This window comes from Calypte anna, chromosome 3 (assembly GCF_003957555.1).
Source record: "Calypte anna isolate BGI_N300 chromosome 3, bCalAnn1_v1.p, whole genome shotgun sequence".
Lineage (NCBI taxonomy): Eukaryota > Metazoa > Chordata > Aves > Apodiformes > Trochilidae > Calypte > Calypte anna.
Genome location: NC_044246.1, coordinates 30,754,465 through 30,774,400, shown reverse-complemented (window position 1 = coordinate 30,774,400; position 19,936 = coordinate 30,754,465). Strand labels below are relative to the sequence as shown.

Here is a 19,936-nt window from a genome sequence, read left to right as displayed (position 1 = left end):
TTTGTGCTGTGAGAATTCTTTGCTAGCTGCTTGGGGGACTGGGGATATGAAGAATGAAAACTTTATTATAACAGTCATATCAGATGGATATGAAAGCTTTATGAGCTGTTTAGTCTTTAAGGACTTTTGTTGGCACCAAACCTCTTCAAGAACCATGGAAGGCAGATAGACTTCATGTGTGCTAATTGGAGTCTCCACTTTTTTTTTTTTTTTTTTTGCTTTCAACTTCAGGTACAATGAGTTGTGTCCAGAATACATATCTAATATGGGTGAAATTTCCCAACAAGTTAAAATGTATAAGAAGTATTTTGGATTTCTGCATCACTGTTTTTGTCAAATTGGTGAAGAACTTTCAGAAAGCGAAGCTGACAGGATTTGAGCCATAATACACTATGAGCAGGAGGGGCAGAAAAAGTGTCCTGGTTTTATTTTCTATTTTACATATCTGCCAAAGCCGCCTTTCCAGTCAAAATGGCTTGGGTCAGCAAATGGCTGTTAGAATGCTTACTTTGGATGAGGTAGTGGTGTCATCCAGCATGAAGTAGACAACAGAAATTCCTAATCATATGTCTACAGTTGGCATGAGTTAACACTTGTCAGTCATTAGGCAAGTTTCCCAGGATGAGCGTTAGGGCTGATCCATGGCTTTCAGATAGGTAACCCTGCCACTGACCAGCTGGAAGATCTGGTGTAAACTTTTCAGTTTTTGGCTTTTTTTTTTTTTTTTTGTCTCCAGAAAGCTGAATAGCTCACAGTTGCCTTTTACATGATTGTAAACTATCTCAGCGTTTATGTGCTGAAAATTATTAGCAGCTGTTTTTCTTTTAGCATAATGATAGGTAGCTTATGTGATAGGAAGATGGAAAAACTGATACAGAAAGAAAATGTCAAATTAACCAACCTTTTTTTCCAGCTATTTCTATTACCTATTGCCTTCAAACTAGTGTGTGTACACAGTTCTGCTTTTCATAAGACAGATGCCAAACAGCAAGCTGTTAGTTTTGATTTGCTAGAAACTAGTGGCAAGCATCACTTTCTTCCACTGGGGGTGGAAAGCAAGATCTGTGCTTCTGATCTGAGAAATTTTGTCCTAGCTAGCAGATTTATTGGTAATTGATCACTTAGCAGGAAAAAAACAAACTTACAGATATATTCAATGAGTATGTTGGAAACTGGTTTTTTTTTAATGAATTCAAATTTTGCACTAGGATCAGCAGGAAAAAGAATGAAATTGTTTTGATAAATTAGTAGAATTAAAAACTGGGGTTTAATGAAGAAATTGCTTGGGTTGAAATTTGTTCCATTTCATTCTGAATTCTTCAAGCTGGGACTGACTGCTATTTTATTCTCTAAGTGCGTCAGAACTGGAAGTGAATCTAATCAGTTATATAAAGCAAGTAGTTGATTTGATTTAAAGGTCAATGGATTTAAAATTTAATATCCTAAGAAATGTGACCACTTTAGAAAAACTTTCAGAAATTACTAAAAGCCAAGAAATCAAAGGCAATGACAGTGGTAGTTATTTTTTACATGGTCCCAAAAAGAAAATTCATTTATAGATAAGGTATTGTACTTGCATTATATTCTGGCAGCTTGGCATTTTGTGGGATACTAGTTAAATGAACCTTTATTAAATATTGTTGAGATTTCTCCTGCATTTTAAAGTTCTTAATCTAAAACAAGTAGTTTGTAATCTTACCAACTAAAATAATCTACAGCTAAAAAGGAGTCCGTGGGAGTGCAAATCAATGATAACTTCATTTGTGTTTTTAACATGTTTTTCCTTGCGTTTGGGCCATCAGCTTTGAATTGAAATGAGAGTAGCAGGATATATGTACAAAATAGCACCAGGCTGCTTCTATAGAAGTGGTGGAGCCTCACCCCTTCTGATAGGGACCTGGCATGCTTGTGTTTTCTTGCATTTTCAAAGAATCATAGAATGGCAGCTTGGGAGGGACCTCAACGATCATCTGGTCCAACCCTTCTAATATTATTGTTTATATGATCTTATCTTCTAAAATTAACATATAAAGTAACAGAAATCTATTTTTGCTAGTTCAGAGAGGGGAAACTATATTGTTTTGCTGTCAGTTTTTCGTATTGTGTCTTTCTGGATCTATTTGGGTTTGTAGGTAGTGACAGTTTACAAATTGCAAAGAGTGAAGGAACATTTTTTCCTGCTCTCTCTCTTTCCTTCACTCTCCTTCAAGGAAACATTTGCTTGGTTTTACTATTTTTTAAAAATTTTATTCTTATTTGTTTTAGTATTTCTTTTTAATACAATAATGTATTAAATTCATTTTTTGTGTACTCTACTGCTTTTTTTCCATCCATGGTGTAGTTCTCTCAAAAAAAAACACATACTCTCCTCAAAATCAAAGTAATTTAGGAATAAACTAATATATTATACTAATATATATACTAACATATTCTTGTGGTTTCCAGATAGTGCTCTACGTATAGTCTGATAGTGATGTTGCCCTGGTTTGGGCCAGCATTAAACCATGACAGATTTGCACAGTCTGTAGCCATTTTTTTCTAAAATGGGTGTTGAGTTTTAAGTGAACATGAATGTCATTACTTTTTTTATTTTAAATTTAGTCAGTTTTAAATTTATACTGAATATCCAGTAAAATATTTTATATATAAAAATATTTTTATTATATTAAAACATAATAGTACAATTTTTTTCACAACAAAAATGTAGCAGTTCACTCAACTTCTTTTGTTCTCTCATCATGGCAGTAAGGGCTCCTCTAACTTTTAACCTTGTGATGTATTCGTTACCTCTCCTAGTCATCTCTGTACCTGATTTTATCTTGTGTCTATTACATATATATTTGTACAAGTCTTGAAATACACCCTTTCTGGTTGTTGCTAGCTATTGATTCATGCTATTGATTCTGTCATGAAAGAAATACATCTGTCATTTCTTTAGGCACTTTTAGCGAGTTATTGCCTTCTTGTTTTCTCAGGTCTCAGTAGCCCTTGCTTCCACTTCATCTTTTGCTCCCATGACCATCGTCATGCTGAGCACTTATTAACTCTGTTTCTGGTCTCTCCACAAAATAGGAAGAATATTTACCTACTGCCTTTTAAGTGTATTGGGAGTGAAATTGTTTCTATTTCTGGCATACTCTGTAAACAGTATGTTTTACTCTGTAAACAGTATGCTAAAAATCCTGAGTTAACATCTAAATAAGTACTTCATGCAGTGCTGTTACACTGCTTATACTCCGTGGTTTGTGAGCACACTGCCTTTTTCTCCTGTGAAGCATAAGGTATTTTTTTGCTGTTTTCACTGTAAGCTTAAATGTAAATCCAAAATGTTGCACATTAGAACTGACTTCCTTAAAATGTTGATTCCTTTGGTTTTTTAGGGAGTGACAGGTGCTTTGGCAGTTTTGATGAAAGATGCAATTAAGCCTACACTAATGCAGACATTGGAGGTGAGTATGGCTTAAGATGCCTGCCCTTCTCTGACTTGAAAATTCCATATTGTGTTTGTTGTGCTTCTCTCCAGTGGCTATGCTTAACTTTCAAAGTTCAGGCCTTTCTTCCAGCAGCTCAAAGAACACAGAATTAGTACAAACTAGCTTTCTAACTGGGCGGTGTAGTATTGCCTTTTCAATAGTAATCTGATTAGCGAAAGTAATGGGAAGGCGTAGGGAAAAAAATGGGGACATAATAAAGCTGTTTTGAAAACAAAAGCATTTGGAGCAAAAGTAATGTCTATTATGAAAGTTTGACCATCAAAACTACATAACTGGAACATTTCACAGCAATTCTTGGTATGATCAAAAGTTGGAGAATATAGAAAGATACCAGTGCACTCCCCAGTTTGTAAAAATCTCTCATTTTCACAGCATTTCTAAGTGATATCTACATTTTTGATTTTGTCCTTACATGGGGACAGTTTCCTACCCTCAGGGAATATTAGAAAAATAGAGTTTACGGATATTATTTATGTATAGCCACCCCATTATTGTCTCCTTCAAAGACCACCTGTTTGTTCATGTGGCTGTATGAGGAATATATGTATGTGTCAGAATTTAAAATACCATTCAGTAGCAAAAGCTGGAGGTCACACAGGATGAAGAATGTCATAGCCAGAGCTGTGTATTAAATTGCCCCTTGGATAAGATTGTGTGCATTAAGTGTCAGTGACAAGGCAGCTTTGATTATGAGTCTTGAGTCTGTATCATTCTATTTGCACTTCACCTATGTTAGAAAATAATGTGGTTTTGCTGTAGTGTTCTAAAAGGCAATTATAAATGTCAGAAGAGTTTCTTTTGATCAACAGGCATCTGAGACTTGCATGCTTGGTTTTTGTTCTGCTGCTTTTTTTTTTATTTTCACATTTCCATACAATAAAATTCCTGCCCTTTTTGTGATATTCTTTTCTAGTCTAATCTATGCTATGGCTAAAACATCTGACAACTTTCAGCAAACACTATTGCTTGTTAGGAGTACCCCAGCATATTTTTCCAAAAAACTCTTCTTATGAAGTAATTTTTAAAACAACAGAGTAAAGCAGCTCAGAAGACTGCTTCATGGTCCACTCCTGCCATTTGAGTCTCAAAAACTTTGAATGCCCATTGGCTTGCAAGCTAATATGTTACCTATCCAAGAAGGCAAATCTCCAGCTTACCTAAATCTTTACTAATACAAAGCTTTGCTTTGGCTGATTTTTGCCTCTCGGGCTGTTTCATTGCTCTTGTCTAGAAGTGCAATGACCTCCTCTGTTACTGCCCATGCTTTTGTTGCTGTTCTTGAGTGTCAAGCTTGTGTCATGTCCTATTTTGTGAATAAATACCTTTAACTGTCTTAATTATTCCTGTTAATAGCTTTAAGGGCTGCTAATATTAATAGCTTCAGTTCTTCCAAAAAAAGAGAGAGGGGAACAGGGAAAACATTTTGCTTTGCACTCTTTAGTGTAGCACAGTGATCTACCTCTGAGTTAGAGCCCTCCAGCACGATAGAGTTTAAGGTAAACTAATCTTAGTGTACCCTGAGGTGGTGGGTGTTCTAATGTCTCTTCTGCTATAGGGAATAACATATTTCTGATGAGCATATGAATTGCAAATCATAGTTCCTGTGGTTAGCAGCAGCTGAAAGAAGCCATTGCAGAGATAGCTGCACTCCTCTGTGATCTGGCAAAGAGCCTATAGATGGGTATTGTTTAAAGTTGTGGAAGTCTGAGGAGTTGCTTCTTAAGGTCCTGAGGAAGGGGAGAAGAACAACCTACTCACTAAAGTTGCATGAGCTTCATATGGTTGTCTTCATGCACTGGAGAATAGATTTAGAAGTTCATAAATCAAAAATGTCTGAATGTCAATCCTGCATGGAGCTGAACTGGCAACTTATGTCAGTTCTTTTTCCATATGCGAACTGATGTGTGTGTTTTAATTTGCTGGCTTATAAAGTAGTTTCTTGGTGGGTTGATTTCCATCAAAACCCTGCTACTCTGTCACCAGAAATGCTGCCTCTAGGCTTTAGTGATTGACAGTGTTTCATGCAGAAATGACAGTAATATATTAAAATGGGAAACGTAGGACACTCTACACCATAGGACACCTACAATAACTGTAGGCTTCAGTAGAACTTAGATCCAGTGTTGTACAATTGAGATGACTTTGTTTGAAATGTATGAAATGAAATTATTTCATAGTGTTTACTCATGTTTTGTCATGACAGATTTGTTCCCTCAAGAACTGATGCCTTAACGTTTAGCATTTATTTATATCATGCGTAACACAGCAGCTGCTCTTTTGGACAACTCTTTGTAGTTGCAGGCTGGCTGCTCCAGGCTGGACTGCTCAAATTACATTTAAAGTGCCACTGAGAGTAAAGATGAAGGGAGGATGGTAATAAGTATTATAAACATCCTTCTAGCAACCAGATAACTTCACATATTTATTGACATTCTGAGTTTATTTTCTTTTACTAAAACTTGAATAATAAAATTTCCTGTGCTGAAAACAGTCAGCAGAAAGCATCTCTGTGTTACTGTTTGTTTCTCCATATAGTTTATTAAGAGTGTGAGAAAAATAAGTGGCACTCTGCAGAGTGGGAAGGACAGGCTGACACGGTTACTGAAGCTTGCCCAAGAGGACATTGTTGTCCCTGTTCCAGAATGTGCCTGAGGCTCCTGAGGTTCTGCTGGAGTTCATTCCCTTCAGTACTTAGACTGTATTATTTTTTCCAGGGGTGCCCTTTTAAAAAGATAACTCCACTGTCTCTCCTTTTTCTTCTGGCGGATTGCAGAGCTCCAGGGTAGCACTGCCCATGCCAGTGGTTTAGTAGTGTGTTTGGCTTCCAAGATAGTGGTAGGAGGCCTCTTGGCTACTAATATTCTGGATGTTGGACCCCTCAGTCCAAAGTTTCTTCCTATCTATGTTGTGTGGAATAACTCTGGGAACCACAATTGCACAGGGAATGTTGTAGGAGACTTTTCTGCCCACCCCCCCACACTAACTCTGTGTAGCTGTCATGGTACGTGTTGGGCAGCCCTCTCGCTGCCCATGTTTGTGCTTCTGTGCATTGCATCTGCCCATGTGTGCACTGTGCTCTGATGACAGCACACATAATTGCTTGCCAGAAGAAATTAAGGGCTTGAAAGAGTGAACTTAAACTTAGAGAGTAATTGAATGCAAATCAGAAAAAATCCCATGGGTTTCAGTCCAGTCGCTGAAAACGGCAGTCTCATTTAATTGAACACTAGGAGAGGTAGAAACAGGATTAAAGTTGAAGTAAAACGTAGTTTGGTGGAAGTGGTTTGCATTTTAATTTGCAAAAGTTATAGGCTCTTTGGGGTAGGGCTAATATTTTCTTTTGCACAGCACCTCCCATTCATTCGTTATGCAAATACAGGAAGCTTTGAAAGTGTATGACATTCAAGTTAAATTTTTGCATAAATATTTAAAACTGCAATCGATATTGCAATGTGTGGTCATTAACAGAGAACATGAAAAAACACGAAAAAAAACAACCTTACCTAAACTCAATCAATTCAATATGTTATGATGATAATAATCCACATAATTCCTCATGTTACAGGGCATGGTTTCTGGTTTATCTACTTTTTCTACTCCTGTTTCTTCTCTAACATGTCTGAAGCAGAGTTGTCTTTGGTTTGTAGTTTAATTAGCCAGGTTTTGGGGAATGTTCCCTGCTTGTATGTATGTGTATTCTCCTTTTTCTGCTCTTAATCTTAAAAAATCCCTCATTTTATTAGATCAGTCCTGAAGTTTAATGTGCCAGTGACTAAAAAGTTTCTTGTCTTTGCTCTGAACAAACTATGTATAATTGCTTATAAAGAAAACAACAAGAACAGGTATTTGTTGTTGAGCTTTTGTATATGATTTACATTGATTGTTACTGAAACAGGAAAATCTGTTTGATATAACAGGTATTTGGTTAATGTTATCCAATTTTTCCAGTGTTTTATGGAAAACATGGACATTTTTTGTATCTGTAAGTTGTTTTCTTAAGACATTAGTGGAACAACCAGCTTTTATTACGTGGTCAGTAGTTTCCAAGTTGTGGTTCATGAGTCTGTTGAATGTGGGCTGCAGCTGATCCATGGAACATAGTCCTCCTTAACTGGTGTTTCTGGTCAGAAAAGGAGGAAGATTGCCCAGTAATTTGTCTAAAATTCTGTGGGTTGACATTAGCTGCTAACACTAGATGTGTGAAAAATGTTGATGGACATAATCTGCAGTCATCTATTTATCTTTTCTTTAACCAGCTGGGCATTTTTAAAAGCATTAACACAGGGATTTGTTTGCCTATGTATTTTGTAGTAAAACAGCTGAAGTGACATCCTTCTGTCTGATTGTATGTTCTGGCTTGGAGAAAAGATAGCAGTTAATATATCTCACCTAAACGGAATCCCTTTCTGTGATACTAATTTTCTGATTTCTCCATTCCTTGGGATGAATGCCAGAAATTTAACAGGGAAGCTGAGAATTTTTTTGCTATTTGACAGATTTCCCTGTACACAGTTAATTTTCGTACTCCTTCCCTGTCCTTTTCCTGTTTTAGATTGGTCCTTGCTACAATCTACTTTCCTTGTGCATTTGAATCATAGAATCATAGAATCGTAGAATGGGTTGGATGGAAGGGGCCTTAACGATCATCCAGTTCCAACCCCTCTGCATGGGCAGGGACACCGCCCACCAGACCAGGTTGCTCAAAGCCCCATCCAACCTGGCCTTGAACACTTCCAGAGAGGGGGTAGCCACAACTTCCCTGTGCAATCTGTGCCAGTGTCTCACCACCCTGGAAGTCTTTTGAAGAGTTTTTTGTGTGGTGTCTAGTGTAAGGAAGTTCAGCTCTGCACATGAGGCTCCCAGTTGGTTGACCAGCAGCAATGAGTCCTCTTTTCATTGTATGTCAGCATCTCCATGCACCCCAGCCAGCTTCTTAGCCATTGATTTAGAACCCCCATTGCTTCTGCTGGTTACTTTTCCTGCACAGGAATGACAATTACAGTCAGGAAAATAGGAGCTGTGAGGGATGGAGTAGGGTTGGAGCTGGAATCTATTTATGTTCTGTCTGCAGGGTTGCACTTTATACTGATTGTATGCAGAACATGTGCCAGAATAGCCCACCACAACATAAGAGTAGTGGAAACATGAAACATTAGTACAACACTGGGTCAGAAGTTATGTAAATTACCTACGAGTTGCACTGTTGTCCTTTTCCTTTCTATGAATGAAGCAGGTTTTGACACCTAGACCTGCCAGTGAATGGAGTCTCAAGCACTTGAGGTATACCTGACCACCCCTGAACTAACAGTGCTTATTCATTAGATGTGCTTTTGATTTATATATCATCTTGATTAGTCTGCAGGAGTACTGAGCATGTGTTTTTACCTATCCATTAAATTAACATTATTTATATTTTATCATTTAGGGAACGCCAGTATTTGTTCACGCTGGACCTTTTGCTAACATTGCACATGGAAATTCTTCTGTTTTGGCAGATAAAATTGCCCTTAAATTAGTTGGAGAGAAAGGATTTGTAGGTAAGTAATTATTTTGTTGATTATATTGCAGTTTATTGGTGTGTTGACAAAAAGTGATGAAAGTGAACAGATAAGATAGCAATGAAGGGTGAGAATGGTACTTCATTTTATACAAATATTAATATTAATCTTAAGTTATCCTGAAGAGAACATATAAAAAGCCCAAAGCACTTTTCTTTTCACCCTGCCCTTTGTCTCAAATGTTCCAGTCACCATGTTGGAGATCCCACAAGATGGCTGAAGCAGATTGCTTGAAAAAAGTATCCTGTAGTTCCTTGTATTAGTATTCATCTGGCTTCTCTTGATAAATGGCAGAAACCTTTCCCTTTTCCTGTTGAATTATTTCTCTGTCAATTCAGCAAACTGAGCCAAATGAGGGGTCAGGTGTCCCTGAACCAGTACAGAGGAACAGAAGAGGGAAGGTGGCAGAAGGAGTCAGACTGCCTTATTTTGGCAGCAGTGAGCCATTAGGTTGGTCCAGCTGCTTTGTAAAACCTCACTATGAGGTCCTCATGTTCCCATGAAAGCATGTGGGTGGGTGAATTCTTTTATATTAAGAATTCAGCCTGAACAAACAACAATAGACATGTAGAACTTACTGCTCTGATTGCAGGCAAAATAAATTTGTGGCTGAACAGTACTTGTTTTTACAAAAATTGTCATGTGTGTTTGTCACGGTTTAACACTGACCCGGCAATTAAACCGAATGAGAGATGCTCTCTATTAATCTCTCTCTCCTCCCTGATAAAGGAAGGAGAGAGAATAAGGGGAGAGATGTATGGGTTGGAAACTAAACTACACAACTTTAATGAAACCGTAATGATAAATAGGAAAAATTACTAAGTATATAGAAATACACAGGAAAACTGATCCCACGTTCCTCCCCCGTCTGCCACAATAACTCTCATGTCACCACCGAGGCTGCAGGTCAGCCCTGGGAAAGTCCAGGCTGGACTCCTGGAGTCAGCAGCAGTCAGGATCTGGAGGCAGGAACACACAGATATGGGCTGGCACAGATCAGCACCACAGGCAGACAAATGGATGGAATCCTCTCAGTATGCCAAAGCAAACAGAGACAGGTGAAGGGGAAGCAGGAAGGGGTTTGACCCTCGTGATCCCTCAAATTTATACTGAGTATGACATGTATGGGATGGAATACTCTGTTTGGTCAATTTCGGCCATCTATCTTGTCTGTTCCTCCACAAAGGAGGGCTTCAGGTGTGACCTTTTTACTCCTTTTCTCCTTCCGGAAGGCAAAATGTTCCTCAGAGCTGAGCAGTGTCCTTGGCTCTGCACACCAGTCTCTGGCTGTAACTATAAACATCAAGTGTTATCAGTCCTCGAAGCAGACACTGTCTGAGAAACTTGCTGTTAATTTCAGCAAGTGCAGCTACTTACAAGAGACTTAGCTGAAAGTAAACGTACAAGACAGAAAATTACCTTTATCCTGGCCCAAACCAGGACAGTGTTTAAACTTTAGAACTAATAAAATGCAAGGGATGTTAGTACTCGGCAGTAGTAATGCCTTTGCATTGCTGTAGCCATGCTCTTCTGTGTCTTGAACACCCAGGTTGGTTTACCTGAATCCTAAAATTGAATTTTCAGTACCTGTGGAACAGTGCACTTGAAAAGGTGTTGTGAAACATGACGTTTCTTATGCCCTTAAAATAGCAGAGAAACACAGATGCATATGCTTGTTTCATACCTACAGGTTGCTTTAAATTACATAAAGAGAATGAAATTACTTGAAAGTAATATTTATGTTTAAATTAATTGGTAATCGTAGAAATGCTGGGGGAGTTTTTTACAGGTATAGAGTGTGTGTATAGATTTTGTTATATTAACCAACCTTTATATTTACAGATAGATAATAGAATGGTTTCTTATACAAAGTTGTTAACTACTGAACAAGAAGATAGTGATATTTTCCTACAGAAATCTTAAAAAATAATCAAAATTAATACCAATAAAAGCCAAAGGATTTAAACCTCTTGTAGATCATACCTACTTTGAAAAAAAGAAAAAAAAAAGCATAAAGTGTCACTTTGTTATTCTCTGAATAACAAAAACTCTATTTATGTGTATTCCACTATCTTGAGGGCTTTCTTGTTTTTAAAGAATATTGATTTATTTTCTCTTTTCTCATTTTTGCTTGTTCATCTCTGTAGAAGTAAGTTTCTGATCTCCCTAAGTATTCTGTGCCTAGAATAATTGGTCTCCATCCTTTTTTTGCAATGGAGCAGCAAATTGCACAGAATTATTTTTAGATCCTTGTTTAGGGTATTATTAACAACATCAGTTCCTAGATTCAGTTTGGCTAACCTCTGCCCTTCTAATTCCATCTAATTTGCAAAGATTGTTGGAGAACTGCTTGTAATACTTGCTAAACCAAAGCATTCTTGGGAAAAATTTGATTCCATATTCTGCTCTCATTTCTTATGTTTAGGTAGGAGTAGCTAGGGGAATGCTGACCTGTGTAAGAAATTGATGCATTGAAGTTAAAGGTGGTGAAACACGAGGTTTTCAAGGTAGTTTGGACATGTGTTATGTGTTTGTGTTTCCTTTTTTACATGTCATGGAAAAGTGTTATTTTCTCCAGTGTTACTGTTGTACAGTTGAAGATTCTTTATTTCTCTTTAATAATCAAATATCTATTCAAAGTAAGAACATTTTGGATTCTAAATAATTTTATTTAATGACAATAGAATCGGTATTTCATTAAGTCACATTTGGATTTATATGGAATGAAAAGCAAAGTAGCTAAAATTTTTCATAGGCTTGGTGATGTGACTTTGTTTCTGTGACTTTGTCCCTTCAAGTGCTAAAGCTGTTTTGTATCATCTGAATGGAAGGAGGCTGGTGGCAGTCGTGAGTCTTGATCCAGATTTTGGAGTCCAAAAACTGTCGCCTTGGATTTAGATTCCCCTTCATTTGGTGCTTCCTTCAGGCACTGGGATTTCTTCCTTGAATTTCATGCTTTTCTATTTTTTTTTTTTTCTTTTTTTATCCCACCTGTTTGTCTTTAACACTCTTACATGCTTTGCTTGTCTTTGGCCCAGTTTCTTTGTTGGGAAATAAAGCAGTGTAGCTGCAATAGATGAGAACCTTTGTGTGTTGCCAGAGAAAGGCTCTTTCCCAGTTTTTATTTTACAGAACACAAATCCCTGTGAAACTGGCTTCAAAATGAGAGTGGCTTTTCTCTGCTGAGCAAGGAACTTCAGCAGGATTTTTAGATCCTTGTTAGATTATTAAAAGCAATAGTTCCTAGAGTGGCCTATTAAATAAACTTCATAGGCAGTCACAAGTGTAAGTAGTTTTTCCAGTGGTTGTAATTGCTATAAGCTTCATGTTTAAAAAAACACATCTTATTTCTGGTAACCAGTCAGAGCACACAGGTAGTGACTACAGGTTACATTTGTTGGCTTATTGAATACTTCTCCTACCCTGCACAACTGAAGTCTAAAATGAGAGTGTGCACCAGTCCATACTGCCCTCTGCTTGGTGTGGTGGGTGCCTGTAGCCTGTAATGCTGCTGGAATTCTGTGGGGAAAACTGAACCTGTGGTTAATTCTGACAGAAGGAATGCAGGACAGCTTTGCTGCAGTTTTGTAACTAGCTGAACAAGTTTATTTATTCACTTTTGTTCAATGTAAAAATTTTCACTATTCCGTGTCTCTGTTTTGCCGCTCTTCTCGTGCACTTCATCATTTCCTTGCACTGTATCTGGCACTTGGCAGATTCTTGTATGAACAATTGTAGGCCATGGTTTGCCATGCTGTTTAGTTGTGTAAGCTCATGAAAGAGTCCAAGAGGTGCTGGAAATACCTCAAAGTTAGTGGTAGAACTGCATGTCCAGCAGAGGCATTTTAGGGACCATAAGCTATGAGGTTGGTTCTCAGCTTTGTGCATCTGTATCCAAAGCAGGAATATAAAAAATCTGTGACAGGGTTTGAAATTTAATTAATTTCCTGGGTAAGTGAATAAATGTGTTAATGTATGTATGCCAGATCACCTACTGTGAGATGGTGTGATGATATACAAGTAATATTTCTACCTTTATTATTTGTGTTATATTTTATATATTATTAATTTTTAAAATTATCATTTTATATGTATTTAGCATTTTATTTTTTACTTAAGCCATACTTACTTTAGAGCAGAACCTCCTGCTAAGTGTGTAGACAATACTAAGGAGAATATAATGGCCTGAACATGCGCCAGGGTTTCACAAATATAGGTATTTTAAATTTTCTGTTGTGGCTTAAGCAGCCTCCTTCCTCCAGATGCTTTTTCCCAGTCCTGTGTAACTCCTCACTTGCCAGCACACCTGTTTATAGAGCCAAGTGATAAGCTAAAACAGAGAGTTGGACTTGACTGAAAATAACTACAACAACAAAAAAAATCCTCTTCCTTCCCTTCACAGAGAGTGGCTGGGCAAAGGGTTATGCATGCAACAGGGATGAGTTAATGCCACATAAGATAGCGGTTTTGCTGAAATAAATATTTATAATATTATAACTTCATCTGGAGCTTTAAAGTGCCAGTAGAGCTACTGTGGATGCACTAGCTAATCAAGACTGAGCCTGCATTGCTAGAGCAGCTTTGCCTGTCTCCTCTCTCAGACTGTGCTGAACTGTTTCTGCATGACATCCCAGCAGAAACCTATTGCCCTTTTTTTTGGCTTAGTTTTCTGCTGACTTAACACAGAAGCAGTTCAGCCCAAAGTCACAAAAACACCAGGGCTGGTGCAGGGAAGGCTGAGCTGGGACAGCCAACAGCAAAGAACCAATCTCTTGTGTAGATCTCACTATTAATGAGACAGTGTGCCATGGCCAAGGGAAAAAAAAATCCTCTGTAAATGTTCTTTTAACATTTCTTTTGAAACTTCACTTTCTCTCTCTGGCTTTGCATTGCCTGTTTCTCTGCTTGCTTTGCAGCTGGAATTGTAATGTGCTGTGCCTTTTGAGTAGTGTTAGCTAACAATAATGTAGAAGGTTTGGATTAAAAAAAAGCTAAAGAAGGTTTAACCATTGAATCCTGCTGTGAATTCTCAGTAATTGAAGGCATTCCCTGCTTCAGTTTCAGGTATCTAAGTAAATCACAGACCCTCATTAAGTTCGAGAGAGCTTCGAGTTTTTAGCTCAGCTGATCCATTCCCTCTTCCCTGAGCCTTGTTGCTATATACTGACAACTCAGTCATTTTCCTCTAATTTTGCGTTCTCTTGGTACCAGTTTTGCCACAAACTTTCAGTGCAATGTCTTGGCTAGCACTGGCTACCTTGTACTTATTTGTCTTCTCAGCCTTTTTACAGCCTTGGGTCTGTTTCCCTGCAAATTCCCTCCACCCCTGCTGTGAGCAAGTGTGTCCTGTTGAGGATGGCTTCTGTGTAGCTCAGCCCTGCCAGTGAACCAGGAGGTGTTGCACTGCAGCACATGGAATGTGCCAATCTTCACAGTTACTATCGGAGCTTTGTGGTCTCTCACATGTCTCTTTAGCCCCTCTGGCAGCAGCCTGGGGTCTGTTTCTGACATTTAGTTTTCCTTTTGTATTAAAGGTTGCTTAAACTGTCCTGTTTAACCAATTCTACATCTCTTACCTCTGGTTGAACTTAAATGTTTAACAGCAAAGATATCTGACATTGCAGCATTGGCAGGGAAAGGAGCCTTGGCAATTAAGCCGAGTCCTGTGCTATGACTGAGTGGGGAAATATATCTTAATCTGTATTTAGGGAATTAATTCTTTTGGGGTTTTTTGTTTTGTGATGCTATCCTCTTTCACTGCACTTTTGTTCTTCATCACCATCCTCTAATGTAGGAGCACCAACCTCATGGCTGATTTGCAGAAATTGTTCAAGTCTGAAGGCCACACCTGCTGTAAATTGCAACTGAATTTTTTACTGGCAGCCTTGAGAATAAATTTGCCACTTCTATAAGGCTTCAGTTTTCCATTATTTCTCCTTGTGCTTGTGTTCTTATCTCATGGTTCAGGGGAGTTCATTTCGACTTGCTGGAAGTGCTCTTCTGAAATGACTTCCTTGCTTCATCTTTCTTTTCTCTGTAGTTTCGCACCATTACTTTGAGAAGGATTTTAATTGTTTCAGAAATGTCATGGCACTTTTTGCAAATCAGAACCTTAACTGAGTTTCTGGATGTGTCGGCTACAGTGATTACCTTAAGTGAACAAAGAATTGTTGCATTTGTTTCTCTGACAGCAGAAGTCCCCTATTTGGACAAATGGTATATATGATGTGTGTGTAAAATGCTTGATTTTAACTCCAAATATGGCAGTATTTACGGATGAAAGTGTTCTTGAAAATATTTTGTCAAATAGCATGCTGCATTATAGGATAGAAACATTTCCCATAACAGTGTGTGGTGTGTTTAACTTAAACATGCACACACATGCTTGTCAAGGATTTGGGAAACAACGTATGGGTTAAACCAGTCTGTGACTGTTGCCAGTTAAAGAGTCCCAGTCATAAGCACTGTGTGTATGCAGAACAAAAATTAAAGTTCTTGTCCTGGAAAGACTTGCTAGTTAGAGGGCAAGAGGTGACAAGTGAGTGCCTACAGATGGGCAACTGACAAAGCACAGGAAAATGCCTTTATAACAGTAGTACTGCTGTCCTGCTCACACAGCAGTTTTGGGTTTTTCTTTTTGTGATTGTTTCCTAAGAGGAAAAAGATTCTTGGTTTCGTTTATAAGTAAACAAATGGCAAGAGGTTCTGTAGATTTCAGAAGGCATATCTCATGTCAGGAGAAGCAGAGGAAAAGTGCAAATAAGCATAATTGAGATGGAATTTATTCAGGTTGCTGTTATCTCAAATGAATCTCTAGTGACAGAGTTTTGTTGAGAGAGTGGAGTCTTGAACTGCACCCAGAAATGGAGGGGACTAGACTACAGAACCCATACTAACTTCAAGCATGCCATGAGGACAAAGTGTTCCTTGTTTACTGCCTATATTCAGACAACCTTCCTAAGAAAGAAAAGCAGATATCAATAAACCAAAATAATGACAGGGAAATTTTGGTATCAACACAGAATAGAACTGGTCACTCCTTGTGATGCTGGTGCTTGGCTCAGGAAGAATAATTTCTGATGCTTAACACATTTAACACTGTCAGGGCTTCTTACACCACATCACTCTGCTGATCATTCCTCCTCTCTTGGCTTAAAGCCACAAAATACTTTCTAAAAGTCCAGTTTCCTTTTCTGCATCAGTGAGATTTTTTTCTTAATACTCTATTAAGGTGAATAGAAAGGATGAACTGTTAGGTTTTTCAGTCAGTGGATGCAGGCTGCCCAAGAGGTGTTTTGGAGGCTTACAGAATGAAAGAGGAAGAAAAATTAGTTTTTCTGAGTCACATTTGTCAGTGTGTCAGAAATTATTGCAATAAACAGCTCAACAGCCTGCCGAAGCTCCCATCCATCTCTGTAATACCTTGAGGGTGTTTCAGCTTATGAAAGGAGTTGTAAATCACAGGAAAAGTGAAGCATGTATTTGTTTTTGGAATCCTAAACCAAAGTTCTTCTGAAATTTGTTTTTCAGGCTTGGATTATATGTTTGGTGGTTGCTTTCTTTCCTCCTCCTAGTAAGCACATCCCATTCAGTGCTGAAAGCACACTGTTCCAGGCAAAATTGAGTGTGATTTTGTCTTCCCTGGTGTCTTATCAAGGTTATGAAAAATCATAGAACGGTTTGGGTTGGAAGGAACCTTAAAGAGGGTTAGTTCCAACCCCTCAGCATGGGCAGGGACACCTCCCACCAGACCAGGTTGCTCAAAGCCCCATCCAGCCTGGCCTTGAACACTTCCAGGGAGGGGGCAGCCGCAGCTTCCCTGGGCAACCTGTACCAGTGTCTGACCACTCTCAAATTATGAGGAGGGTTACTGCTAGATACTGGTGACTTTCTTAAAAAAGCTTCACTTTCTGTGTCTTTTTTTAGTTGATCCACTTGGTGTAACTGGAAAGACTTTGTCACACACTTTTAATGCTACAAACTCAAATAGAAGCAGTAAATTTTTCTAAACTAAGTAACTGACATTTTTTAGTGTGCTGAGACTCTTTCTGGAATAAACTAGTTATCCTAACTGCTCTAACTATCTGTTTGGTACATACAAAGTTGTAATTCAAAGGGTATCATTTTTGCATGGTCTCAGAGTAGACATTGTATAACAAGTTTATAAACCACCTTATGAAAATAATATGTGTTTAATACTTTAAGTGAATAAGCTTAGGTAGATTTTTTTTTTAATGTCATAAGACTCTTCAAACTATCTACTGAGAGGTAGTTTTTTCCCCCCCCAAAAAAAGGAAATAAGGAGCGAACACTTCGGCTAACCTTATTTTGGCACCAGTTTTACATGTGATGTTATTACGTTCAAATGTTGAGTTCAAGGATTTCTTTTTAATTTCTTTTTTTTTTTTTTTTGCTTGATAAAATTAGGAATTATTTAATTATTTCCACTGAGTGACTCTTCAGAGGTAGGGAAGTGCTCATGCCCCTGTACTCAGCCCTGGTGAGGCCACAGCTTGAGCACTGTGCTCAGTTCTGGGTGCCACAGTATATGAAGGACCTTGAGGTCCTTGAGCATGTCTAGAGAAGAGCTATGAGGCTGGTGAGGCATTTGGAGGGCATGTTGTATGAGGAGCAAATGTGGGAACTGTAGTTATTTAGTCTGAAAAGCAAGGATAATCTTCACGGTACAAGGTGGTTGACAGTATTACCAGTGTAGGTGTTATAGTGTAGTTTGAAATGTGTGTGCTACCAATTAGATAAGGGGTGTTCAAAACTAAGTGTTTTCTGTGAGCCTATTCACAGTGCAGCTGCTCAAGCAGCTGTGTTTAGCACAACTGTGGCAGTGTGGTGTTGAGAAGGAAGGTGTTGATACTCTATCAGTCAGTATTACTGCAAGTCTCTTGAAATCATGGTCTAATAATACAAAGCACAGTGGTACCACAAACTGCAAAATAAGATACTGTTACTGCTGGATCATCTGTGAATCTTTGCCATTCACTTCTAGATGATGATTCCATTCACATCCCAGGTGTCCATTTCTTCCTTCACATTTGCCAAAGTAAAACTAAATTCCATTTCTTTCCTGTGTCATAAAGTGGAAACAAACAAACAAAAAATTCCTATTTCCCTTTGCATTTAAAATCTTAGCAAATATTCTTACCCATTAAGATGGAAAGATGACAAGATGTTGTGCAACACATTTTCCTTCATTGACAAGAAGTAAAACTTCCTGAAAGCTGAGTTCACTTACTGCCATGTCACAAATAACCTGGGTGCAAATCATGCAACCCTTGCTCATGGGTTGGTGCCACAAAAGTGAAGTAACAATGATTTAAATTAGTTCTATTTGCAGAAAATGCTTAAACTAGTCTTGAATAATTTAGAAATTATTATGCCAAATGAGAATCAAAGCTTTTCTTATATTTTTGTGTGTTCAGAGTCCATGTTTTCCCTGCCAATCTCTTGAAACCTACTATATGTACTATCAGACTACTCTAAACTACATGTCTAGGGCAATGTAGTTTATGTCAGGAGGCATATATCTTGTTACCACCTCTATCCTTGACTAGCTTTGTGGCCATAAGCAAATAATTTCAGCCTCCTTGCCTGCATATGTAATCTCATTCTTCCCTTTTTTAAATTCAGTTTATGAACTTTCTTAGGGGAAGAACTCTCTCATGATAGCAAATGTAGAGATACCAAGCACTACAGAGTTAGCAACTCTGATGTTACAAGGGCTTTTGTAGAGCCTTGGCAGCTGCCAGTACTTAAACATGTATCAGGAATTCACTGACAAGCTGACATGGTATTTTAATGCTCTGTTTGCTGACCTCTTCTGCAACATGTTGGAGCTTAACACAACTCTTTTCCTCTGTCAATGACATTCATAAATTAAAAGTGTGTACAACTGTTAAGGGCTATCCATTATTCTGGGTCTCAGGACAGTTATCCAGAGGTAAAAATAGATAGGAAGGATCTGCCATTCATTCAGAAAGTAGAGGCACTGCCCAGTTCCTGATAAATAAAATAACTTTCTACTGAGTAGAAACTGATGACATTGCAACTTATGTCCTATTTATTTTCCCTTCCTTCCCCAAGCTAGCAACCTTACCTAGTTTGAAAACCCATAACACATAAAAACCAAATAAGCAGTTCCTTTTGTTCTTTCCTTACCTGCTGGTTGTATCGCTTTTACTTATTAGAAGAACCAGAGAAAAAAATGCAAACAGTAAAGCATCATATATGGCAGGAAGTCTCTGAATTCATCACTTGGCAAAGGAAATAAAAGCAGGCTCCCTAGCTAACAGTATTACTTTTTCTTAGGGCTATTTGGCAGAAAATCCATCATCCTGTCTCCATTTGTATTTCATATTTACTTACACCCTTTAGCAAGGGGCAGCAGGGCAGAGTATGCATAAAAAGTTCAAGTCCCATTTCAAAGGCTTAATTTTAGTTTTAGTGGATGGTTTATTTTTAATATCATTTAGAATCACAGAATCATAGAATTGTTTAGGTTTGAAAAGACCTTTAATATCATCAAGTCCAACTGTTAATCCAGCACACTGCCAAGTCCATCACTAAACCATGTCCCTAAACACCATATCTACATCTTTTAATATCTCCAGGGATAGCAGCTCCACCATCTTCTGTGGGCAGCCTGTCCCAGTGCCTGAAAATCCTTTTGGTAAAGAAATGTTCCCTAATTTCTAAATTAAATCCGCCCTGGCACAACGTGAAGCCATTTCACCTTGTTCTATTGCTTGCTACTTTGCAAAAGAGACCAGTCCCCACCTCACTATGACCTCCTTTCAGGTAGCTGTAGAGACTAATAAAGTTTCCCCTCAGCTTCCATTAATCCAGACTAAAAAATCCCAGTTCCCTCAC

At 38.2% G+C, this 19,936-nt stretch overlaps 1 protein-coding gene across 1 annotated transcript in view; it reads left to right on the top strand.

Moving 5' to 3' along the window:
- The window catches only part of MTHFD1L (methylenetetrahydrofolate dehydrogenase (NADP+ dependent) 1 like), a 147,613-nt gene that overhangs the window by 51,612 nt on the left and 76,065 nt on the right, over positions 1 to 19,936 (top strand). The window contains exons 18-19 of the mRNA XM_008496933.2: positions 3,381 to 3,449; positions 8,920 to 9,031. Of these exons, the coding sequence (XP_008495155.1) occupies positions 3,381 to 3,449; positions 8,920 to 9,031 (181 nt within the window). The remainder of the gene's footprint in view (positions 1 to 3,380; positions 3,450 to 8,919; positions 9,032 to 19,936) is intronic.